At 38.5% G+C, this 27,509-nt stretch overlaps 2 protein-coding genes and 1 pseudogene across 2 annotated transcripts; 2 read left to right on the top strand and 1 right to left on the bottom strand.

The window, feature by feature from the left end:
- LOC109843093 (seed trypsin/chymotrypsin inhibitor TI5-72-like) lies at window positions 5,587-6,985 on the top strand. Its single transcript, XM_020412028.1, has 2 exons — window positions 5,587-5,756; window positions 6,587-6,985. Exons 1-2 carry the CDS (start codon window positions 5,639-5,641, stop codon window positions 6,856-6,858), a joined length of 390 nt encoding a protein of 129 aa, XP_020267617.1. The 5' UTR covers window positions 5,587-5,638; the 3' UTR covers window positions 6,859-6,985.
- Window positions 11,527-21,477, bottom strand: LOC109841444 (annotated as a pseudogene).
- LOC109843796 (seed trypsin/chymotrypsin inhibitor IVA-like) lies at window positions 16,350-17,045 on the top strand. Its single transcript, XM_020412757.1, has 2 exons — window positions 16,350-16,507; window positions 16,626-17,045. Exons 1-2 carry the CDS (start codon window positions 16,393-16,395, stop codon window positions 16,865-16,867), a joined length of 357 nt encoding a protein of 118 aa, XP_020268346.1. The 5' UTR covers window positions 16,350-16,392; the 3' UTR covers window positions 16,868-17,045.

Here is a 27,509-nt window from a genome sequence, read left to right as displayed (position 1 = left end):
GCCTCGGAGATTCTTCAAAACTCCCGGTTGAAGGCAAAGGGAAGATTAAGATCTACCAAAAGGATGGTAAGCCCGAGTATATTTCCGATGTTTACTATATTCCTAACATGAAAAGTAATATTCTTAGCATCGGTCAATTACTCGGAAAGGGATACAAAGTATATATGGAGAACAACCATCTTTGGTTGAAAAATACAAATGGAGGCCTCATAGCTTGTGTTAAGATGACAAGGAACCGCATGTTTCCCTTGCATCTAAACACGAAAGTCGACAAGTGTTTTCAAGGACTCATGGAGAATGAGTCATGGAGGTGGCATCTTCGCTTCGGCCATCTAAACTTCAGTGGTGTTTGAGGGAAAATTTGCAGTAAAAAGACAATGAAAGAAAAATTGACTTGTATTCCTCTCAAAATCAATTACAATTTGGATTCCGATTACAAAAGAGAGGAGAATGATCTGGATTCTCCCCTTTGTTTAATTCTGGGTTCTTCACGGTGGCGATGGAGTACCTCCTTCGAATGCTTGCGTCGAATTTGCTCTCCGTTGACGATCCGATGCCTTATTTCACTGGAACGTGATCTTCTCCTCACGATTTGACGTTGTGGAGAACTCTGAACGAGTTTAAAACTCTATGAAAGAGTTGATTTAACCGAAAGTCGGTTATAAGCCAAGAATGAAGAAGATCTTGTTGCCGATCTCCAAAGCTTCAACCGAAGGATGAATGATCCTCTTTTCGCTGCCAAGAAGTTCCAACAGACCGAACCCTGAACTGAATTGATTTTTAGTTATTTATAGGGGATTAAGGGGTGTAACCACCTCCTTAATTCGCTCCTAAGTGGGGCTAATGGGATGTAACCGCCCCCTTAAATCACTCCTGAGTGGAGTTGTGATCCCCTCAGATCGTGGGAAACGGTTTTGAAACCGTTCAGCTCGTGTTTGAACGAGTCAAACGCAGGCCCGCGTTCTGGCATGAATTCTGTGTCCAAACGCAATGCCTAAAAGCTTGAACGTAGCATCTGGAAGCTCGGACACAACGTTTGGAAGCTCATTTGCAGCGATTTAAGAGCTACGTTTGGCAGCAGATCTGAGCTGCGTTTACAGCAATTTAGAAGCTGCGTTTGTACGATTTAAGAGCTGTGTTTGGAAGCTCATTTGCAGCGATTTAAGAGCTGCGTTTGGCAGCGGATCTGAGCTGCGTTTACAGCAATTTGGAAGCTGCGTTTGTACGATTTAAGAGCTGCGTTTAGCAGCGGATCTGAGCTGCGTTTGGAGCTAGATGTGACCTGCGTTTACAGCGTTTGAAGGCTGCGTTTACAGTGATTTGGAAGCTGCGTTGGCGGCCGAATCTGAGCTGCATTTGGAGCTAGATGTGACCTGCGTTTATAGCGTTTGAAGGCTGCGTTTACAGCGATTTGGAAGCTGCGTTGGCGGCCGAATCTGAGCTGCGTTTGCAACTTTTGGAGCTGCGTTTGAGCTGCGTTCGTGGCTATGAACGCGGCACATCTTGATGCTGGTACGCGGGAAGGACTTCCACATCTTGATTTGAAGAGACCGTCGATTTGTAGTCTCTTTCTATCGAAGATTTGCAAAGATCATCATTTTGTAATCTTTACTTTAGCTCTTTGATATGAAAGAGTCGTCAGATTGTAACTCTCGATGTTGATTGTAAAGACTGTTTGACTAGAGCTCTCATCGGTTATCGTGAAGGTCATCAGATTGTAACCTTCAGCGATCTACGTGAAAGTCTTCAAATTGTAGCCTTCTGGAAGTCATCAGATTGTAACTTCCATCATCGATGTTTGATGGGGATCAGCTATCTATTGTGATTTTTAGACAGCCTACAAGTGGTTTGAAGTTATTGTCTACAGCTGGCATGGTACGAGGTCTACCAACAATTGATTCACCAAATCATATTTGTGAAGGTTGTGTAATCGGCAAGCAACCACGACTTCCTTTTCCCAGTGGAAAATCATGGAGAGCAAAGGCACCATTGCAACTTGTTCACACCGACATCTGCGGACCGATCGATCCCGTCTCTTTGGGAGGTAATAGATATTTTATAACTTTCATTGATGACTTCAGTAGAAAGTTGTGGGTGTACACTCTTAAAGAAAAATCTGCTGCCTTTACTACATTCAAACATTTTAAAGCTTTAGTTGAAGCAGAGAGCGGCCACAAGCTAAAAATTCTTCGATCTGACCGAGGTGGTGAGTACACCTCAAATCTGTTTCAAGAATATTGCAGGGAGCAAGGTATAAAGAGACAGTTTACTACTGCCTACACACCACAGCAAAATGGCATTGCAGAAAGAAAGAACCGGACCATCCTCGACATGACAAGAACCATGCTCAAAGAAAAGGGATTGTCAAAGCAGTTCTGGGCAGAAACCGTGGCGTGCTCAGCTTATTTGCTCAACCGATGCCCCACAAAGATAGTGAAGAACAAGACACCTCAAGAGGCATGGAGCGGTTACACGCCTAGTGTGGCACACCTGTGAATTTTTGGTTGTGTTGCATATGCTCAAGTACCTGAATTCAAAAGGAAGAAGCTTGATAATCGCGGTGAAAAATGCATTTTCATCGGATATAGCGAGGAGTCGAAGGCATACAAGCTCTACAATCCACTAACCAAGAAACTAGTTGTTAGTAGAGACGTTGTCTTTAATGAAGAAGAAGCATGGAACTGGAGCAATGAAGATCAACCAGTGGTGAATGAACCCGATGAGTCTCTACATGAGGAACCATCACTAGGTACACCATCATCTCCTCCACACTCTACACCCTCTCCTGCAAGAGGATCTCCATCTTCTGGGGAAGGTAGTAGCAGCGAATCTACCATGCAACGAGGTCCCATCAAAATGAGAAGCCTCAGGGAGATCTATGAGCAGATAGAAGAAGACGAAGAGTCAAATCTTTTCTGCTTATATGCTGATCATGAACCTCTCACTTTTCAAGAAGCCGTAAAAGAAGATAGTTGGCGAACAGCAATGGAGGAGGAGATCCACGCCATCCAAAAGAATGACACTTGGGAGTTGACAACTCTTCCACAAAATCACAAGACAATAGGGGTCAAGAGGGTGTACAAGATCAAGCGCACATCAAATGGTGAAGTTGATCGGTACAAGGCGAGGCTTGTAGCGAAAGGTTACAAACAAAAGTACGACATCGACTATGAAGAAGTATTTGCTCCGGTTGCTCGACTAGATACGGTGAGACTATTAATTTCACTTGCAGCTCATCACAGGTGGAATATATATCATTTGGATGTCAAGTCAGCATTCCTCAATGGCGTTCTTGAGGAAGAGGTGTACGTGCAACAACCAGAAGGCTTTCTTGTGAAAGGGCAAGAAGACAAAGTGTACCATTTGAAGAAAGCCTTGTATGGCTTAAAGCAGGCACCACGGGCGTGGAACGCCCGAATTGATGGCTATCTTCATCAAAACGTCTTCATTAAATGTCCCTATGAACATGCCATCTACATGAAGAGGAACCATAGAGGCGAATTTCTAATAATTTGTCTTTATGTTGATGATTTATTGTACACGGGAAGCAGTACCGAGATGCTTGCTGAATTCAAGGCGGTAATGTTCAATGAATTTGAGATGACGGACAATGGATTAATGTCCTATTTTCTTGGCATTGAAGTGAAGCAGCAATAAGAGGGGATTTTAATATCCCAGAAGAAGTACATGAAGGAGATCTTAGAGAAGTTCAAGATGAATGAATGCAACCCTGTAAACACCCCAGTAGCCATCAGAATGAAGCTATCAAGAGAAGGAGACGGACGTTTCGTGGATTCAACTCTTTTCAAAAGTCTAGTTGGCAGCCTGAGATACTTGACGATCACAAGGCCCGATATTACTTATGGAGTCGGACTTGTGAGTCGCTATATGGAGACACCGAATGAATCTCACTGGCTAGCTGCGAAGAGGATACTAAGGTATATCAAAGGCACACTCAACCTAGGTCTCTTCTATGCATATGATGAAAATGCACAACTAGTTGGTTACTCAGATAGTGACTGGGGAGGTGATCAAGATGAGAGAAAAAGCACCACAGGCTATGTCTTCTATCTTGGGTCAACTGCATTTTCATGGACCTCAAAGAAGCAAGGAGTTGTAGCTTTATCTTCATGTGAAGCAGAGTATGTGGCGGCTGCATCTACAGTATGTGAAGCAATTTGGTTGCGAAACATATTAAAGGAGTTGGATCATCCACAAGAAGACTCGACTGTAATTTTTGTGGACAACAAATCAGCCATCCAGCTTGCAAAGAACCCAGTACATCATGGGAGGAGCAAACACATAGATACACGGTTTCATTTTCTCAGAGACCATGTAAAGCAGAAAACCGTTGAACTGAAGCATTGTCACACCACTGAACAAGTAGCAGACATATTCACCAAGCCATTATCAGGTGAAACTTTCATGAGGCTAAGATACATGCTTGGCATAAAGACATTTTTATTTGAAGGGGCGTGTTGGAATATCAAATTAAAATGTTAGAATAAATGAGGTTAATAGCATGAGTTTTAGAAGTACAAGGGTCATAAGTTTAGAAGGGGAAGAGACATAGGTTATGGAAGAATAAAAGTAACTTACTCATTTATGACATTTATCTTTATGGTATTAAAATAGGAGTTTAATTTGTGACTATTGGTATGCCTAGACGTTTTTGTTTTTGAAGCCTATATAAAGGGCTATTGTAATCCTTGTTTGATATGAAGAAAGAAAATTGAAAAAATATAAGTGAGTTCTTTGTCTTCATTTGAAAGAGTTCTAATTTCGTAAACTTAAGAGTCATCATAAAAAAGAGTATTTCTTCTCGTTCATTCACTTTTTAATTCGTGATGTTTCAGCTATCTCTGAGCCTTCAATGGCAGGGGGTAAAAAAAAATGAAGAACAGGATGCTAGCTAATCATTTGAAAATATAATAATTAATTTGGTTTTTAGAGAAACAAACATATATTCTCGGTAATAGCGTAAGTTATTTTTGCTGCCTTCACTTCAGCTACTTCACAACTATTTATATTTAAACTAGTAGACCCTAAACACGTCTTACGTACTATCTATGAAATAGCTTTTGAATCCTCTTCTCATGTTTGCTCGCCCTTAAAGATAAGCTTAATACCATTGAGAATGATATTTTGTAATTGAGGTTTGTTTTTGACATTTATACTAACTTGATAGACGGATACTATAAAGATTTTACTTTAAGGAAATGATTCTACTTTCAAATTATTATCGAAGATTCTAGTCTTTGATATGGGATGTAATTATAATGATATTCTCTCTTTTCTAATTGAAAAGGATAGTATTTTATATACAGTATCCCTGCAGACTAAATAGAAAAAAAAAAAAAAAACTGGGGCAAACAAACAACCTCAGATATATCCGAAAACTGTGAACCCTACCTAATTGCGTGGCCAAAGTTTCTCTCGTGTTTCACGACTCATGAGCTGCTATTAATTAATTGCAGCTGTATCAGTATATTGTTTGATGTCCTACCTTGAGAATAGCAATAGAGACTGCACACCCGATAGTTTCGTTTTTTTTTTTTTCATGCTATATAAGTACTCCACAAGTAGCGTATGTGAGCAGAGAGGTGAGAGGCAATTAATTACTTAAAATAAGGCAAAAATGAAGAAGAGTTCAGCGGCTCTCGTGTTGGTAGTTGCAGCCTTGGCGTTCTTGGCTGCTGCGCGCTCCGCTGCCCGTTCTGATCTCACTCGTCTCGTAGCTGCAGCCGGAAAAATCGGTAAATTAAACAACCACATTATTAATATAATTAGTAAGTCACACATATCTGTTTTAGTTAGGGACCCTGTCACTACATCCAATCTTGGAAATTGTGGTTAATTAGAACTGAGAGTTATATTATCATATTCTAACACGCCTTTACATAGGCCGAAGCTTAGACACACGCAGCTATAGGGGTACACTCGGTCCGGATACGGCTCGGATGTGATGCTTACCATATCCATATCCGCTTACCCATCTCCGATACAGATACAGATACGGATATACCTCGGTAAGAAAAATTCATAACCGTATCCGCTAAAATCGGATACGATTACGGATATACATGCGGATGTATGAGCAGATATGTATGCGGATACAAAACGGATATGAGAAAACTAGATAGTATGGAGAAAAACATAGTTCATGTGATACAAAAAGAGTTCGTTAATATGTTCATTATAATTGAAAAGTTAAGATTGGACATATTGATCATAAAAATTAATCACAAATCCATAATCCAAGAATCGAAACTATCGTAAGAGTACGACTAATATGTATTCAGATATTTCGGATACGGATATGGATATTTCACTACAAAACCATATCCGTAACCATATCCTATCGGTTATTGATTTGAGTAACCATATCCGTATTCTAACGGATACGGTTGCGGATATTTCCTCGGATACGGATACGGTTTAGCACCCCTACACGCAGCGTTGTTGTTTTATTTTAAAAACCCGCGCGATTTAAATTTGTGACCGGTGAGATTTGAAGTTATATCGAGGGGTACGTAAGGGTTATCTTTTTATATTCCAACGACGCCCTGCATGTAAAACTTTGCAGAAGATCAGATGGAAGTGGTGGGGAGCTTGACGGAGCTGGGGAAAACCACACTGACGCTTGAGTGCTGCGACTCGTGCGACAGGAGAGTTCCGAAGTTTGCGAGGTGCGCGTGCGAGGACATAGTTCGGGCTTGCCACCCGGCCTGCAGGAAGTGCGTGCCGCTTCTGGGTACGATTCCGACCGAATATTTCGTTTGTGACGACATGAGCTACAAGGCTTGCCACCGCAAATGCCATGATGAGCCTGCAGCCCTCCAATCTGTTATTAACTGATCGCTGGGATCTATCTATATATATATATCTATCTATGCCGTTGATGCTAGCTCCCTGTATGCATATTTAAATAAGAGAGATTAATGAAAACTATATATCATGAGGTTGGGGAGAGTTAATTTCTTAATTGGCGTATCTAGTCGATCTCCTGTGGGTGAAGCAAAGTCCTGTGGAGATTAATGTTTACAAATTTCGTGATTAAAGTTTTCTTTGTTTTTAAACGCTTTAGCTGCTGGTTCAATTGGTTTCTTTTTATTATTATTTATTTTTTTGCAAGTAAGTAATCTAGCTAGCTTATTCACCAGTAGTAAAAGAAGCGCAAAACTATTTTATGTACAAGAAGTCAGCATTGCCTAATTATGCCAAGCAAAGCCACTCAAACTAACTAAAGGAAAGACTCGAGAGATTACTAACATCAAAGATAACTCTCACGAACCCCCCCAAAAAAAGCTCATTGCGAGGGTCATCTTCTTCTAGCTAATTAAAAATTTAGGGTCAATCCTCCTAACCTGACGCCAAACTCTATTAGCCTTTGTATATCATTCAAATGCTCTACTCTGCTGAAAAGAACCTTGATCTCAAAGGTAATCTCTTGCAAGCGTTGCTCAATTGAGATGAGCTTATGCCGAAAAATATTTTTATTCCTGGATATCCACAAATGATATATGCAAGCGGCAACCGAAGCTTTCTGAAAGCTATGAACTGCAGATTTTGCTCTCATAACCTTCTCCATCCTTTCAATGATATCATTCCATCTGCAAGGGGCATCAGGTAATTGAATGAATCTCATGAGATAGCTTTCCAAACTTGTAAACTATAAGCACATTAAAAAAGGAAGTGGCTCTTGTTGGTTTCAATTTTATCACAACAAAGTGGACATGCATCCTCATCAATAATACCAAACCTCTTCATTTAATTTGTACCTTATAGGCAACCTATCTAAACATGCAATCCAATATATAAATGCATGCTTGGGGACTATATAAGAGGACCATACCAATCTAGTCCATTTCTTTTTATCACCAGCTGTAGCAAGAAGTTTGTAGCACTTGAGGCGCTAAATTAATGCTGGCTTGTCCCCCTTCTATCTGCACCCTGACTCATCAATATCAATACACTTTGAAGCTTTCATCTCTTAATCTGAGCAATTTTCTAAACTGTAGGCAATAAAAATTGCCTTTACACAAGAGAGCTCTAAGCTCGCCTATTTAGGCTCGCCTTCAGTCAAGAGGCCAAGCCAAAGCTCGCCAACACGCTTTGTTCGCCTGCACGAGCCAAAGTTCGCCAATATGGCTTGACTCGCCAGCACGAGTCAAGCTCGCGAACTCAGCTTGTCAACGAACGCACAACTCACACGCTCGAGGGGCCCGCCAGCCGACCCGCTTGTTCTTGAAGCTCGCCTGCAAGCTCGCCTGGATGTTCAAGCAGCTCTCAAGCTCGCCTGCAAGCCTATCAGCCCCGTCTGAACAGTGCAAATGGCTGCTTGCTTGTGGGAGTGGGCCTACCCACTTCCCACGTCCTGGGTAATGAGACATGGCTCCATCACCCCTATAGTGGTCACATCCCATAGCTATAGAGGGAGTATGCTACTCCTTACTCCTATTAGTGGTCACATCCCACAAATCAAGGGATGACTCATGACATCCCTTGCCTATTTATAGGACCCCTTTGCCAACGTGAAAGGGTTTCAGCTAACAATTTGGTTGAGAAGCTTGGCATTTTTAAGACTCTTCAACCAGAGGATGGGCTGAGGTCTTGAGATTGGTTGGTTGGCAAGTCTCGTCTTGCTCCTGGCTGGTGTTAAGGCTCTTCAAGTAGAGGCTTCAATTGGCTTGCTTGGTTGAACATTCTTAGCTACAAACTTGGATTGTTGAAGTAGACTCAATCTGAACTAGTGACTTTTGGCAATTCTTAGTTGTTTCGACTTGTTGTCAAATAATTTTATGAAGTCCAGAATTCACGATTTTGTGAGGTATAACACACGATTTGTGGGCTATTTTAGTTGTTTAGACTTATTATCAAATAATTTCGTAGACTCTAAAATTCATGATTATATGAGTTATAACCCATAATATATTTTACCATTTTAGTCATTTTGGCCCATTAGCATATAATTTCTCAAACGCTAAAACTTATGATTTTTTTAGCTATATAACCCACGAATTTTGGATGTTTTTAGTCATTTGGACCGAATAGCCAATTTTTCACGGAGGCCAAAATTTATGATTTCATGAGTTGTAAACCTATGATTTTTTATTATTTTTAGTTGTTTCGACCCATTGAAAAATAAATTTGCACTGACTTTTTGGGCTATAACCCATAATTTTTACCCATTTTTTTAATCATTTTGACCAATGAGAAATAATTTCATAGAGGTTAAAGTTCACGATTTCATAAGCTATAACCTATATTTTTTTTGCCATCTTTTGTCATTTTGATCCATTAGCAAATAATTAGCAAATGCCAAAATTCATGATTTCATAAGTTATAACCCATAATGTTTTAAACATTTTAGTCATTTCAACCCATAGGTAAAAAATTTTACAGAGTTCTGAATTCATTATTTTATGAGTTATAACATGGAAATTTTTAGTCATTTTGACACATTGGCAAATAATTTTATGAAGCAAAAAATTTAGGTTCTCATGAGCTATAACACATGATTTTTAGTTATTTTTATTCTTTTCAACCCATTATCAAAAAATTTCAAAAAGTTCAATATTCAGGAGTTTGGGCAATTTTTGTTATTTCGGCTCATTGGAAAATAATTTTGCTGATATCAAAATTCATGATTTCATGAGCTGTAACTCATAATTTTTCACCATTTTTAGTCTATTACTGTTAAATAATTTTTTGAATGCTAAAATTTAAGATTTCATGAGCTATTACTCATGATTTTTGACCATTTCTAGTCGTTTCGAACAATTAGTAAATAATTTTGCAAAATCCAAACTTCACAATTTCATTAGCTACAACCCATAATTTTTTACCTTAATCATTTTTATCTTGGGCAAATAATTTCATAGAGGCAAATATTTATGATTTTATGGTTATGACCCAAGAATTTGGCCAAATTCAGTCATGTTGACCTATTGGTAAATATTTTCGCAGAGTCCAAAACTTATTATTTTATGAGATATTACCCATGATTTTTAGCTATTTTTAGTTATTTCTATCCGTTATCAAATAATTTCGGGGGAGGGGCCAAAATTCACGATTCATGAGTTGTAACACATATTTTTTTATCATTTTTAGACGCTTTGTCCAGTAGGTAAATAATTTTGCGTAGTCCAAAATCTATAATTTCATAAGCTATAACATATATTTGTGGTAACTTTCAGGAGCTATAAACCAATATTTATGGTTATTTTTAGATGTTTTGACCCATTATCAAATAATTTCACGGAGTCCAAAATTCACAATTACATGATCTATAATTTTTTGTGCCATTTTTAATCGTTTTGGCCTATTGGCAAATAATTTCTAAAAGGCCAAAATTTATGGTTATAAAATCTGTAATCCATAATTTACAGCAATTTTTAGTTATTTTGACCCGTTGGCAAATAATTTTCAGGAGGCAAAAATTAATAATTCTGTGAGCATCCACGATTTTTGGCCATTTTGGGTTGTTTCAACCCTTAGACAAATAATTTTGGAGAGTCCAAAATTTCTGATTTCATGAGCTATAACCTGCAAATTTTGGTAACTTTTAGGAACCATTGATAAATAATTTTACAAAAGCTAAAATTCATAATTTTGTGAATTATATAACCCACAATTTTTTTTGTCACTTTGATCCATTATCAAATAATTTTGTGGAGTTTAAAATTCATGATTACATGAGTCATAACTCACATTTTTGCCATTTTAATCATTTTGGTCTATTGGAAAATAATTTCTCAAAGGCAAATTTTTATGATTATACGATCTATAACCAATGATTTTTTACCTATTTAATTATTTCAATCCATTGGCAAATAATTTTGTGGAGACTAAAATTCATGATTTTGTGAGTTATTACCCATGCTTTTCAGCCTTTTTTAGTCATTTGGAATTGTTAGCAAATAATTTTGTGATAGCCAAAATTGACGATTTCATGAGTTAAATCACGATTATTGGCCATTTAGTCGTTTCGACCAATTGGCAAAAAATATCATGTAGGCCAAATTAATGATTTCATGAGCTATAACCCGTGATTTTTTGTTATTTTTATCGTTTTGACCCATGGACAAATAATTCTATAGAAATAAAATTTACGATTTTATGAACTATAACACATAATTTTTGTTCTTTTTTAGTCGTTTGGACCTTTTAGACAATAATTTCACGAAGACCAAAATTCACGATTTCATGACCTATGATGTACAATTTTCACCATTTTTATCACTTTGATCCATTGACAAATAATTTTGTGCGATTTAAAATTCATGATTTCATGAGCTATGACCCATGATTTTTTACTATTTTCAGTCATTTCAACCCATAGGCAAATAATTTTATTGAGGCCAAATTTCACAATTTTTTGAGCTATAAACCATGGCTTTTGCTATCAGTTGTTCCGACACATTATTAAATAATTTCACAGAGTCAAAATTTCACGATTATATGAGCTATAATCCATAATTTTTTTGTCATTTTTGTCATTTCGGCCCATTGACAAATAATTACTCAAAGGTTAAAATTTACGATTATATGACCTATAACCCATGATTTTTGGCCATTTTCAGTCATTCTGTTTTATGGCAAATAATTTCATAAATACTAATTCATGATTTCATGCACTATATTCCATGTCTGTTTGCTATTTTTAGTTGCTTCGGCCTATTGGTAAGTAATTTCATGAAGACCAAATTCACAATTTTGTGAGCTAGAACTCATGATTTTTGGCAATTTTAGTTATTTTGACATGTTGGGAAAAAAGCTCACATAGGCTAAAATTTATGATTTCATGAGCTATATAACCCATGATTTTTGGTCATTTCTAGTTTTTTGACTCATTGATAAATAATTTCGCGAAGTATGAAATTCATGACTTTATCAACTTTTTTTTTCTTGGCTATAGTGTGGAACACAAAGGGTATTGTTGTTATGACCCATCCACCCGTCGCCTTTACCTTTCTCGGAATCTTTACTCTCTTTATGATCTGACCTTCGTTGCCCCTTCAATCAATGAGCTCTTCCCCCTACTCCTTGAATCCCACTTTGTTATGCGACTGCTATGCTCGGGTTATAATCCATGTTTTTTATCCATTTCGATCCCATTAGCAATGGAGACAAAAAATTAAAATTCTATAAGGTATAACTTATGATTTTTGGTAATTTTTAATCTTTTTAACTCGTTGACAAATAATTATGCGGAGTTCATAATTAATTATTTCATGAGTATAACCCGCGATTTTGGCCAATTTTAATTATTTTGACCCGTTGGCAAATAATTTCACAGAGGTCGAGATTCGCTTTTTATTAAGCTATAACCCATGATTTTTTTTGCTATTTTTAGTCATCTCGACCTATTATTGAATAATTTCATGGAGGGCCAAAACTCATGATTTCGTGAGCTACAATCCATGACTTTTGGCATTTTTAAGTCGGTTCTATTTGTTGACAAGTAATTTCATGAGGTTAAAATTCATGATTTTATGAGCTATAACTCACGATTTTTTACCATTTTTAGTTATTTTCAACTATTGGTAAATAATTTTGAGGAATGCAAGCTTCCGATTTTATGAGCAACCCATAATTTTTACCATTTTTAGTCATTTTGACCTATTGATAAATAATTTCATAAAGAAAAAAATTCATAATTTCTTAGCTATATCCCATGATTTTGGCCATTTTTAATCATTTTGATCCGGTGGTAAATAAATTTACTAAGTCCAAAATTCATGATTTCATGAGCTGTAACTCATGAATTTTTGCCATTTTTAGTCTTTTCGACTAATTGTTAAATAATTTAGCGTTGCCAAAAATTCATAATTTCATGAGTTATAACCCATAATTTTTTGTTATTTTAGTCATTTTGACCCGTAATCTAATAATTTTAAGGTATCCAAATTTCACGATTTCATAAGTTATAACCCACAAGTTTTGGCCCTTTTTAGTTGACTCGATTCATTTGCAAATAATTTCACATAGGCAAAAAATCACGATTTCTATGAGCTATAACTGATGATTTTTTTGTCATACATTTTGATTCATTGATAAATAAATTTGAGGAGTCCCAACTTCACGTTTCATGAGCTTTGACCCATGCTTTTTAGCCATTTTTAATCATTTCAACCTGTAGATAAATAATTTTACAGAATCCAAACTTTATGATTTCATGAGCTATAACCCATAATTTTTGGCTATTTTTATTGGTTTCAACCTATAAACAAATAATTTTGTGAAGATCAAAATTAACGATTTCATGATCTATAACTCACGATTTTTAGTTTTTTTTAATCATTTTGACTATTGGTAACTAATTACATGAGTTCAGAATTTATGATTTTATACGCTATAATCCACAATTTTGGCCAATTTTAGTCATTTTGATCGGTTAGTAAATAATTTTGTATAGGCCAAAATTCATGATTTCATCGCTTATAGCTCATAATTGTTGACCATTTTTAATCATTTTTGATCTATTGCTAAATAATTTTATGGAGATAAAAATTCACGATTTTGTGTGTTATAACCCATGATTTTTAGTCGTTTCGACCCCTTAGCAAATAATTTCACGGAGACAAAAATTCATGATTTTGTGAGTTATAGCATTAGTTTTGGCATTTTCTCTCGCTTCGTCTCATTAGCAAATAATTATACAAAGTTTAAAATTCACAATTTTATGAGATATAAACCACAGTTTTGGCCATTTTTAGTCGTTTAGACTTATTGGCAAATAATTTCATAGAGGCCAAACTTCATGATTTCGTGAGCTACAACCCATAGTTTTTAGTAATTTTTAGTTGTTTCGGCTTGTTAGTAAATAATTTCACAAATCTAAAATTTACAATTCCATAGGCTATAACCCATAATTTTTTGCTATTGTTAATCTTTTCGACTCCTTAGCAAACAATTTCGCAGTAGCCAAAATTCATGATTTCATGAGCTATAGCCCATGATTATTAACTGTATTTAGTTGTTTCGACCTCTTGGTAAATAATTTTACAGAGTCCAAAATTAACGATTTCATGAGCTCCACGATTTTTGACCATTTTTAATCGTTTCGATCTGTTGGCAAATAATTTCGCAGAGGTCATAATTCACGATTTCATGAGCTATTACCCATAAATTTTAGTCATTTTTAGTTGTTACAACCCGTTAGCAAATAAATTCATAAAGGCCAAAATTCATAATTTCGTGAGCTATAACCCAAGATTTTTTGCCTTTTTTTGTTATTTCGACCCGTTGGTATACTTTTAAAATTGGGTTGGTAACATTCGCATACTGGATACTATTAACAGTAGCCAAACTCAACTCTAGAAAATCTTCTAAATAATAAAATAAAATGTTCAAATTCATTATATATTTCTCTGGTGGTGCTTTGTTCTGCGTACATCATTAGCTGATTGCTTTGAGTATCGTTGTGATTGTTTATGCACGGTTCTTCCGTCTGAGTAATGTAAAGCGGTAATGTGTCTCAAAACTTTAAGTAGTTTCTTTTAGCATCTTCTATACGAAAAGACTATTACAATAAATAAGATCGTGAAAGTACGAACTTCTAATTTGTACATTGTGTATATACAACATTTAGAGCAAGGGCAGCAATCTCCTAGTAGGGAGCTCTTGTTGGAGTGCTCTCAAGCATGAGGCCCACTTAAGAGCTTCCTACTAGAAAAATATATTCCAACAAACTCCCAATTAGGAGCTTAAATATTATTTAAAAAATCCATTCTTCTACCTCTAACATGCTTAAATATTATTTAAAAAATCCATTCTTCTACCTCTAACATTTTATAAATATATTTTAAAACAATAAATCTAATAAAAAACTTCTACCTCTAACATTTTATAAATATATTTTAAAACAATAAATCTAATAAAAAATATTTTTTAGTGGGTCCCCACCCCTTAGGAGCTCTCAAGTGCTACACAAATTTATGGAGCTCTTAGGAGCTCCATGGTGGACCCCACCGTTAACTAGGACTTAGGAGCCTCGTTGGGAGCTTGTTGGAGCATGTTGAGAGTTTTTCCTTACCACATCACCCTTAGGAGCCTCCTTGGGAGGCTGTTGCACTTGCTCTTACGGTCTTTTACAACCCTAACTTCCACATGCTGATGCATCCTCATCTTGATATTTGCAGCCATTTTGAGCATGATTGTTCTTAGGAGAATTCTCATATCAATAATGACTGTTTGTCCACTTAATTCTTTGAGGCTTTCCAGATGCAAAGCAAAGAGTTTCACTCGCAAAGGAAACAATGGATAAAGCATGCTAAATTTACATCTAGATTAGGAATATCCTTTTTAAATGAAAAAAAAGGTAACAGTAGCTCATGTGATCATTCATTGATAATGATGGTAAGTTTATGAACACACGATTAACAATAGACTGTACGTTACTCACATGCTTATCCGTGAATCTGATCATTATATTAGTATTAACAATAAGGAACAATAATTCAACTGCGATAAAACAGACACTCCCAGATTAATTTTAATTAAAAAAAAAGAAAACAACCCAAATTTAAAAAAAAATAAAAGAAATAAACAAGCAATAACAAGTCAATCCAGCCGGCCAGGTTCGGATTTGACTTTTGTGAAGTTGACCTACCAATCTTCTATTATTATTTTCATATAAAAAGCTATTTATTAAAATTTTGGGTAAATTAACTTTTTTTTTGAGAGGTATGTATTCACTGATCTACTCACTTGACGTGACTATGGATTTGTGTGCTTAAATTGTTACTGATCACACGACTATATTTTTCTGAATACTATCTAGTTTTCTCATATCCTTTTTGTATCCGCATGCATATCCGTTTATATATCCGCATCTATATCCGTAACCGTATCCGATTTTGACGGATATGGATATGAATTTTTCTTACCGACGTATATCCGTATCCGTATCCGAGATGGGTAAGCGGATATGGATATGGTAAGTGCCATATCCGCTCCGTTAACACCCCTACTCCCAAGGCTTATTTTTATAATTTTTTATTTCAAAATGCTCAGAGAGCTCTTGAGAGCTTGTGACTAGGACTCTCGTCTGGAAGCTTGCTGAACTTGCCCTTACTAATAATGTAATCCTCAATACTGTATCTATGAAATTAGATTGTTAAATGATAATAATCATCAACTTTTTCCCACATGTGCAACGAAATCTAGTCCATTAAGAAGTGACGTTGACGGTCCACCAAACCTAGGTGACAGTTCCACTGTACCACACGTCAAGTGCCTCTTTTCCCTTTGTCCTTATCCAGCAAATCGAGCATTTCTCTTTTTTATTCATCAACTAGCAAGTAGGTTTCCCCCGCTAAATTCTATATAAATAGCGTATGCGAGCAGAGAGGTGATAGGCAACTAATAGTTAAGACCAAAAAAAAAATGAAGAAGAGTTCAGCAGTTCTCGTGTTGCTAGTTGCAGCCATCGCATTCTCGGCTGCCGAACGGTCCACAGCTCGTTCTGATCTCACGGATTTTATCGCAGCCGAAAAAATAGGTAAAATAACCTCACATCTTAGTTTTGCTAGGACGAACTGCATCAACCCTTAATTATATACAATTTTCCTAGATGATATAATTATAACTAAGACATGCGTACCTATAAAATTTTGCAGAAGAGGCGGAAATTGTGCCGCCTCTGTGCTGCAACGAGTGCGGTATCTGCGACAGGAGGGCTCCAGAATTCGCGAGGTGCGAGTGCGAGGACTGGGTTCGTAGTTGCCACCCAGACTGCAGGAATTGCTTGGTGGACGCATCGATAACGCAGGGGATACGCTACCGTTGTCTGGACATGAGCTACGATGCGTGCCACAGCAAATGCCCCGAGCCTGCACTCCAAGCTATTATTGTTAGCTGATGTATGTATTTGTTGTGGTTCTAGCTAGCTAGCACGATGCTTCGCTAGTTAAAATAAGAGATGAAATGAAAACGAATTTGTATGAATAAAGATTGCTAGCTGCCTATATATGCGTTTGAGCAACAAATGTGTAAATAAAGAACCATCACGAGATTGAAGTTGATTTCTTGGCGGATCTCGTCTCGTGTGGGTGGAGCGGATTACTCCTGTAGTACTGTTGTTCAGAATTTACTGTACCTTCAGTTTCATTTTGGAAAATTGATCCCCTGGGTGAAATTTTATGACTCTTTTACACTCAGATAGCTGGCTAGTTCCGATCAAGGACGATATCAGCCAAAATTTCACTCAAAATGGTCAAAAAGATTGTCGATACGGTCCATCAGCCGAAATTGAATTACAAGGATAGTAATTTTAAAACAGTTATAGCAGAGGAGGTCTATGTGCAGGTAAACTTTTATTGAATGACGCCAAGAAATGGACGGTGCATCTCCATAAATGAGATATATATCGATCCACCGCCGATGTTAGGTAACATCTACAGCAATATATCCATCTGGATATATTCTACTTAGTTGTGGTAATGTTACATAATAAATAGTGCAACAATATGAATGTACATTGTAACAAAACTGAAACTGATAACAAAAACAACAACAAATGAAGAACGATGCACCTGAATCTAGAAGTGAAGGGTGAAATATTTTCTATGCTTTAAGTCGTGAGGACCTCGGTTCGCAATTAGTCAGTTATTTTGTTCACGGGAAATCAACCCAAGCTCTTTGGTTTGTTGTTCGTCGGGCTCCAAAGTCTTTGGAATAGCACCCAAAGCACAACGAGCAGCCACAATGCCGGAAACAGTATTATGCAAAATTGCAGATGCCTCTCCTAAACTCTTCATCCACTCTTGTGAAGATACAAACTTAAAAGGCTTGGAGGTTGAAGACTTGAAGGAACTACTTTCTTAGAATCAACATCATTTATCTCAGAAACCCTAATAAATCTCTCAGTTGCAGCCTCCCATGACAGCTCATGCCTCAAGTCATCAGAAAGGGGTTCAGGCTTTTCGCTTAGAGCTTTGAGAGTTAGTTTCACAAATTCACCGGCGTTACTGTACATATGGCAATTAGGAAACTGCTTGAAAAATTCATTTGACGGGTGATAGGCACATATGACTATTTTCCCCATTGCCAGTGCTTCTGCTGTGGTAGTGAAAACCACATCGGTTGTACTTGGGTTTATGAATACCTTGTAGCTGATGGAAAAGAACAGCATCAAAATACAGAATGCATAGTGAAAATGCATGTTATTTGAACTTTTATGAGCTCATCAAAATGAAACTGTTGTTAGAATTACTAATTAATTAAATTATAAAGCTCAACCCTCACCATCAAGGAGGGATTCTAAGATAGTACTAAAGCCACACATGTTCAAATCCCCGTAGACGTCCATTTAAAACATATTTTAAAAAATACAAAACATATTATTGCATAAAATAATCCAAGTTTCCGCCCATAAAAAAGGGTGATCAACCTACAAGATCGTGTTAGTGTCACACACTGGACCTGCAAGCCCGATGGCGTTATGTTAAGTCTTTGAGGCTCACTGGGTGCAACACATTTAGCTCAAACCACAGCCAAAATGACTACTCATTGTTGCACTCAATTCTCATGACTCATCTATAACCTCATCCAGACTTTCGTAATCTTCCCATGACAAATAAATGGGGTATCACAAATACCCTACCTCAAATGCAATTACGATCATGGCATGACAAAGTTTCATCCCAAGTTCAACACCAGGCGACATGTATTCTAGAAGTAACTCTTGCATGCTCTAGAGGTGGCTTTCACCGTGCTCACACGGTGTAAACACTTAGTCCTGCTTAGCACTTAGTAAACCACTTTTGGTTGGTAATTACTCTTATGATACCATTGTCATGCCCCAACCCCGGGAGCCCTTTGACGCAGATGTAGACCTCAGGAGCCACTGTGTGCAACACATTAATTGTTTGGCTCAAAAAAGGGTCCAAATGACTAGTCATCGTTACTCTTGATTCCCATGACTCGTCTTATTAACCCATCCACACTTTTGTTATTTCCCGATGTAGAATGAATAAATGGGCATCGCAATTAGAATACATAATTATAGCTCTCTACCCTAGTCACAACCTCAGGGTTTTGGTATAGTGGAAGGTATTTTAAGACTAATTAAAAAGGAGAAGACAATAATACGTGTTGGCAATAAAAATTAGACCACGCAGCTGTTTACTTAATTCTTTTCTTTGAGGAATCGTTGGGGTCTGAGGGGGAGGCTGTTTACTTAATTCAAACACCCAAAAAAAGAAAAAAGCATTTATACCATAAGAAGAAAAATTACAGATGAAAACTGGCAATTGGCAACATACTCATGAAATAAAGAGTCTGCATGGTCACGACCAGGATAAATATTAACCTTCAACTTCAAGCTTTCATATGATTTTTTGATCTGATCAGAATCTTCCCCACTCCCTTATAGATCCACTCGAAGATCAGAAAGTTCATTCTGGTGCTCCAAAAGAAGCTGAAGTAGCTCACTGTAACCTTTACTCCGTACCATTTTCCCAATATGGTAGGCACCCTCGGGAAAAGGTTGTTCAGCTCTCTGCTGATGCCCATGTTTCACCTTGCCAATCTCAAGAAATCTGGGATTTACACCATGAACATTGCACATGATGGATCTTGGGACATCTTGGGTAGCAGCTGATAGTCTTATAACCTGCAATTATAGGAAACGCAGATTGTAGCATGTCGATCTGAACATAATTCTATAAATCAATAAATTTTGTGGTTGTATGTGTATATGTTGAGCAACCTTAATCCTAAATGATATTTTCTTGCATCTATAATACACTCTTAAATTTTATCTATATGAGTTCCATCTGTAATATCTACACCCTGAATTCTTATTTACAACATTTCCACCCACTTCCTTTAAGAATTCTCTTGTAAAAGCAGAACATAGAAATACTTACTCGAATGCGCAACCTAATTAACTAACCCCTTCCTAATGCTGCCACCAACTTCGTTTGTCGTTTTTTTTTTTTTTTTTTTTTTTTTTTAATAACCCTTTAAGAATTCTCTTGTAAAAGCAGAACATAGAAATACTTACTCGAATGCGCAACCTAATTAACTAACCCCTTCCTAATGCTGCCACCAACTTCTTTTTTTTTTTTTTTTTTTTTTTTTTTTTTTGTAATAACCAAGGGCCAACTAACACTTCGGAAAATATTCTAGTATTTTCTGAACCTAAGGCATAAAAATGGTAACCATAGTCTATTGGTTTCTCCCTGGTATTTTCTGAATCTAAGGCATAAAAGTGATTCGTCATGTATCTGTACGTTTCTCCCCGGCATTTCCCGAACCTAAGCATGCCATAAAAGTGTCCTCAACTCACCCAATATTTTGTAAAAAACAATTTGACCTGGTCTTTACCGACCAAATGATGCACTAGTTACGCATGTTGAGGAAGTTTATGATTATTTCAAGTTTAGAAGGTCAGGTCAGTTGCTTGTTTGGTAATACATTGAAATAACGAATAACTATTTTGTCCCAATCAAGGATTACGATCCAAAACACTAGTTTGTTTTGTTTTATCTAAGCTACTAGAAGACAAAAGCGTGGAGAAAGGATATTATGATCTTAATCTATAAGTTAAATTCAATGAAAAGTCACTTACCTTGTGACAGTAGATATCAATAACCCAATTACTGATGTATTTCAAAACAAAGGCTTGAAGGTACTCATTCTTCTCTCGCTTCACATATTCCAAGTAATTGGTATGAACAACACCAATTACTTTCTGGAATTTGATTTTCCACCTCCGCCCATGATGGTACCATGTGAGATGCTCAGGCTCCTCGAGAAAGGTAATGTCTGCCTCTTCATCAGGAATGATCTCTGTGATATCTCCCACAGGTAGAATGTGACGCAACGCGGAAGTTGTAGCCTCGGAATCCACCAAGGATAATCTTCGAATCCACGAAGAGCTTCGAATCCACGAAGTAAATATTGAAGAAAACGAAATTTTATTAATCAAAAGTTATGCCTCTAGGGCTTACAAGAATCTTCTTAAATAGAAAAAAAAAAGAAACAAGACTCCTACAAGGACTCAAACTCTACCAAAAATAATAAAAGAATTCCTAAAATATTAAAACTCTTAAAAAGACTCTTTATTACTAGGAAAGTCCACCGGTCAAATCTGAGATCAAATCGGATTTGTTTCCTAAACAAAACAAACTCCTAAAATATTACTAAAAATATTAAAAACAGACAAAAATACAAATATCTCTCAAACCGTAAGGAATTTGGCGAAACGGAGAACGTAAGGGGTCGGTTTGGATGGCTCCGTCTCGTCGAGATAGTCGATTTTCATATATAATTCGTCTAATTCCGACGTACGATTTGAAAGTTACGGCCGTTTCTTCAAAACTAGTTATTTTCTTCGACCAGACCCGTATTTGGGCTTACGGCTGTCTCACTTTGACATAAACATGTCTGCTGTGTGTTCTACATCAGAATGCTCCTTTTCTCTTTGGAAAACTGAAAATTAGGTAGGAAAGCGAAGATAAGCATGAGTCAATGGGACGGTTTGGCCTCTATTGTTGCTCAAACAAAAGTCAGCTAATAACTCAAAATCATAGTTAAATGCCAATACTGAGGATTTCTTACAATGATACTTTTGAATTATAGAAAACCCTTGTAAGATTTCTACGACTCAAAAATAATCCCCTGTGATCTCAAAACTGACAGTTTCACCTCTCCGTTTATGCAAAATTGTGGTCGTGGGACATGACGATTAGTTGTAACCCGGTGTGTCTGCGCGTGTGCGTATGTGGTTGCGGGTGTGCTTATATGCGAGCGTTGGCGGGTGTTTGGGTGGGATGTGTGTGTGGGGGTGAGTGTGGGAGTAAACTAATGGTGAAGCCTGTATTTGGATGCTTTCAAATTAGGCGGTATATAATTGCAGAAAATCTAGTTACCCCAATCGTGGTTATTGGAGAGGATCCTATTTATCCTCACTGTCAATTCCAATTTCAAGGGACGAGATAAGGCCACATAGGATTCCAGCATCACTATAATGGTTTTCACAATGGTGGTTTCAAGACAAGAATGGCTAAAATAATAGCAGAAATCCTCGGTGACCTTATCTCGTCCCTCGAAATCGGAATCGACAGTGCGGACTGTTGAAGATGTGACTCGTGGTGGGGCCAACAACCCACGTGAAGAAAATTTTGATTGAAGAAATTGGCAGCAAAGCAATCACGTGAACGTGATGTTTGCGGTTTTCTTTGTGACTGGCCCACCCGATCCCATATGTTATAAATACCCATCAATTCGTACCCTAGGTCTTTGTGCAAGGTGGGTTTATTTGTTTCGGCTGCAGCAAAGAGGCAGAGGGGGATCTTTTGTGCAAAAGGCTGGGGATTGATATTGCGGCTGCAGGAGATTCGCGCAAAAGAAGTTTTTTGGCTGCGGGAACAGGTGTGCAGGCGCAGAGCAAAGGAGTTTTGTGAAGAGAGAGAAAGTATTTGGAGGCTGACATTTTCTTGTGAAGAAAAGCAATGAGCCTATTTGAGGGTTTAGATTGTGAGAGTTGTAAACCCATTGTATTCTTTTTCTCTTTAATAGTAGATCTCCCCCTCCTTGCCCCGTGGACGTAGGCAGTTTGCCGAACCACATAAAATTGGTTTGTTTGAGTTTGTGGCTATTGTAATAGTTATTAGGATCCCTCGATGCGCAGTCCTAGAGCTGACGAGAGGACTTGTTCCCTTTGAGAAACAAGAATTCTTATCGATCTTTCTCTCTTATTGTGCACCAGAAACTCTGCTGAAATTTCCGCTGCGCACAACAAGTGGTATCAGAGCTCGGGCTACGCTTGGGCTATTTGGAAGAGTAGATCAATTTGGAGGCTCGTCTAGGGCTTCGTTTGGTGATAAATGTGGGATCTTTTGGTAAAAGACTCTATCTTTTTAGTTTTGGATCTATTCTTCGTTGGTTGGTGCGTTGAGAAAGATGTCGGGGAAAGAAGGTGCTTCGGGTGTCGAGGGTGGTGCTTCTGGTGCGAAGACCATTCAGAGTTTGAATATCCACTCTATGAAGATAGATGTGGAGAAGTTTAGTGGCACAAACAATTTTGGATTATGGAGATGCGAGGTTTTGGATGCGCTGAACGGGCAGAATTTGGAGGATACTTTGGAGTTAGATGGCAAGCCAGATGTGATTGAAGAGAATGTTTGGAAGAAGATGGATCGAACGGCGTGCGGTGTGATTAGGTCTTGTTTGACTCAAGATCTAAAATATGATGTGATGAATGAGACTTCTGCAAAGAAGATTTTGGAGATTCTCGAAAGCAAGTATTTGACCAAGAGTGTGGAAAATCGCTTGCATTTGAAGAGGAGGCTTTATCGTTTCCAATTGAAGAAGGGAACCTTCATTAGAGATCACATAAACCACTACACGAAGCTTCTTACGGATTTGGCGAACGTGGATGTTATAATTGAAGATGAGGACAAGGCGTTGTTGCTATTGAGTTCCTTGCCCGACGAGGAATATGAGACATTCGTCTTTACTCTTATTAATGGGAAGGCATCCCTTTCGTATAGTGAGGTCACTGCTATATTGGTGAATTATCAGCTTCGGAAGAAGGATAAGGAGAATTCAACTGAGTTGGTAGCAGAGGCGTTGGTCGCAAGAGGGAAGAATCCGATCGAACCGAAAGAATTAGAAGTCACAGTCTAGAGTAGGAAAAGATCAGTGTGCTTGGTGCAAGGAGACTGGTCATTGGAAGAAAGACTGCCCAAAACTCAACGAATTGATGAAGAATAAGCAGAAGGGAAAAGGGAAGCAACCATCATATCGGATGGTAATAATTCTGACTCTTCTATTTATTCGCTTTCTATCAGTCCTACAGATAGCTATTCGGAGGAATCTGAATGGATGTTGGATAGTGGTGCGACCTATCATGTGTGCCCTAGAAGAGAATGGTTCTCCAGTTTTGAGAAGCTGGTGGATAGTGGTGTGGTGTATATGGCTGATAACCGTGCATGTCAGATCCTTAGGATAGGAAGAATTCGCATCAAGATGTTTGACGGGACTGTTAGGGAGTTAAATGATGTGAGATATGTTCCTTCTTTGAGGAAGAACTTGATCTCGATTGGAGCTTTGGTTGGAGAGGGTCTGAAGGTTCGTGTTGAGGACATGGTTCTCGAGATCGTGGAAGACTCTCGGATTATGATGAAGGGCGTCAGGAGGAATAACCTGTATTACTTGACTGGAGGTATAGTGGCAGGTGGAGAGCTGACGACTTCTGTTGATTCGACTAGACTGCGGCATTTGGGGCTTGGCCATTCCAGTATTGATTCCTCGCATAGATTGAAAGAGGGTGCAAAGACCTGCAGTTTGAAGTCCAGTGAACATGTTGATGTGAGCAAGAAGAGCCCCCCCCCCCCCCCCCGAAGGCTATTTTTTGAGGGCGCGGATCATTTTGAGCGCTTCAGAGCAGAGAGAGCAGAGTTCCTGAGCTTCTGGCAATTCCTTGAGATTCGAGCTTTGACTTGGTCTTAAGAAGAACGACTATCTTACTTCGATAAGATATCGTTTCAAGTTCTCACTTCGATAAACGACGTCAGAATCATTAAACCCTTCACGATTCAATCAGGATCTGTGATATGGTGGTCCACGAGTCAAAGCGCTCCCGGCACAGGCAAAGATCTCACGCAAGCAGCGATCCAAACAACGATCATGCGTTTGTTTCTCAAGAGTTGTAATTTTTCATTTTGTTGTGTAAAAGGAGTCTTATAAAAAGGCTATCTCTTTTTTAAATTTATTATAATCGACCGAAGATATAATGAATTCCACGACAAAGTCAACCTTTGACGAAAACAAACTGGCGATCACAGTGGGAGCCAACGGTCTCGCTGCCGAGACCGTCGTGTCGCAGCCAACCATCAAGATCCCGGTTGAATCAACGGTCGAGTACGAGTTCGACCAGACTCTCGCCTGATTGTTGCTGAGGATTCTACTCACAACCTCTCTGCTCATAATGGCTCTTCGCCAAGTAAAGAGTCATTAAATCAAATCCCACCGGCATTGACGAAAAGAGCTCGTCAGAGACAACGCCAACGCCGCGCTCGTCAAATAGCTAAGGACTTGGAACAAACCGACGGAGTTCGTTATCATGCGGACTTAGAGTCGAGGAGGCATCGAGTGGTTCAGTTGTCTCAACAACCAATCATTCATGTTTCTGCACAATTCACGACGGAGGAATGGACTATTGTCAAAAGGACTCGTTCAACCCTCAAAGAGCGTATACGAAAACGTCGTGCAAACGCTGCTCTTATTGGTGCTCTCTCACAACAAAGACGAGAAAGGAGGAAGGAAACGGTGACCAAAGAACCACCGAAATTCTGCCAAGTTTGGATTCCAAAAACTGGAGTCTTGCAAAATCAGCATTCGGAGCCCGTTAAGACCCCATACCCGCAAATGGGTGGTTTTAGACGTGCGACTCCCAACATAACCTTGGATCGCTCAAAGACAAAAATAAATTGTCCTGAGAATGCCAACAAGGTTTTACACCCCCAGAAGAAGACGCATTCACCAAATGATATCGTCATACCTGGGAGGTCATGCCAACAGACGATACGATTTTTTGGCAATCATACCGATGAATCGTATTATCAAGTTGGGGTTGTGAATAATTTTCGAAAGAGAGTTATTCGAGAAATAAACTCTCATTGTTCCTGTGCGCGACTCGTTAAAGCAGCATTATCAGAATGTGACTGTTTCAAACGAGAAGTCATCCCACGAAGAGTCTCTGTATTGTCGAAGCCTAAGCCGAGAACGAGACATTTCCGCAAAAGAAAATCAGCTGCCCAAGATGATGAATTCCCTGAAATCACCATCAACGTGGCTGATAAAAAAAAGTCTAAGCGGCATTCAAGTGACTCAAATCCCGATTTTTTCCCGAGAGGAAAAGTCAATCCAAGAATTGCTCAAAGGATGTCTCGACTCCAATTAGGAGCCATCAGACGCAAAGATTACAAAAGAATGCAAGAAGGAATATCCTCGGAGGATGAATTCTCGGACACTTGTTCTGCAATCGCTTCTGATGATACAATGTCTAGTACGGGACAAACCAGAGAAGTACTCACGATCACCTCTGATCAATTTGCTCAAATGCTTCAAGAAGCTCTAACGAAGCAACGTGAAAAAATTAGAGCTGAGATGAAGACAGAGATGGGGTTAGCTATTCAACAAATGAGAGAGTTGCTAACTCAACAACCTCAACCTCCTGAGTCCAGTCAGCGAGCTGAATCCAGCCACCACACTCGGAATGTTGTAGATGACAGTGATCCAGAAGTGGATGAAGTCATTATGGCTGATACACCTCCCAATAGCAATAACGTTGGGGGTGGTTTAGCACACCCTCCCAATAACGATATTGGGGGTGGTTCGATGGCACATTTTGCAGGGGGTGGTCTAACTCATTCTCCTCAACGTCCTTCAAATGAAGACATAGACGATGACGAGAAAATGAAAGAGCTTGAAAACAAAGTCAATACTTTGATGACGGCTCAAGAAGTTAAGAAGACGGGTATTCCATGTCCCTATCCAAGGGAATGGGATTCAATACTGTACCCGGCGAAGTTCAATCTGATTAACTTCACACCGTTTGAGGGGAAGAGTTCGCCGATTCAGCACTTGATTTATTTTAAGTCTCATTTGGGCATGATCTCTGGAAACGAGGCTTTAATGGTCTGGTCATTCGTTGGCACCCTTCGTGGGCCCGCATTCGATTGGTACCGATGGCTCAAGCCAGGGAGCATCAATTGCTGGGATGACATAGAAAGTTTGTTCCTCAGCAACTTCTTCGATGATGACACCAAAGTATCAATCGGAACCCTTTTGGATGAAAAACAAAAAGACGGAGAGTCAGTCGACGATTTTGTCAAGTGCTTCCGTGGCAAAGCAATGAATTGCAGAGATCCTATTACAGAGGAGTTCATCCTGCAAACATGCCACAATAACCTCTCCATCGATGTCCTGGAAACCCTGGGGTCGTACCATCCAAAACTTGGAAAGATTTGAAAATACGCGGTGAACAAGCTGAACACTTTCTTAAAAGAAAGAAAGTTGAGAGAGGTCAACCGACGACATCCACAATCCCAGTGAACGCGACTCTCGATCCTAGGTTCCAAAAAGAGTATTCTTTCGAAGATGATGAAGCTCCAGCCATATTGGAATACCTCCTCGCCAATGATAAAATCGAGCTACCGCCTATTAAAGATCAGGAGGGTGCTAAGATGATTACAGATCCAAACTACTGTGCATACCACAGAAGGATTCTTCATCCCACCAATATTTGCTTTGGACTCAAAAATAAGATCCAAGCATTAATTGACTCCGGCGTCATAATGGCGAAACAAGCCAAGTAAAGACGACTCTTACTCCATTGGGTACACGAGTATAAACTGTTTTCCCTGACTCCGATAAGTATACGAGTATAAACTGCTTCTCTATCTCACTCCGAAAAGTATACGAGTATAAACTGCTCCTCGATACTCCAACAGGTATATGAGTCTAAACTATTTCCTTTCTTTCACGGG

The sequence above is a fragment of the Asparagus officinalis genome, chromosome 5 (assembly GCF_001876935.1).
Source record: "Asparagus officinalis chromosome 5, Aspof.V1, whole genome shotgun sequence".
NCBI lineage: Eukaryota > Viridiplantae > Streptophyta > Magnoliopsida > Asparagales > Asparagaceae > Asparagus > Asparagus officinalis.
The sequence above is the reverse complement of the archived record's forward strand: the minus strand, read 5'-3'. Positions and strand labels throughout refer to the sequence as shown.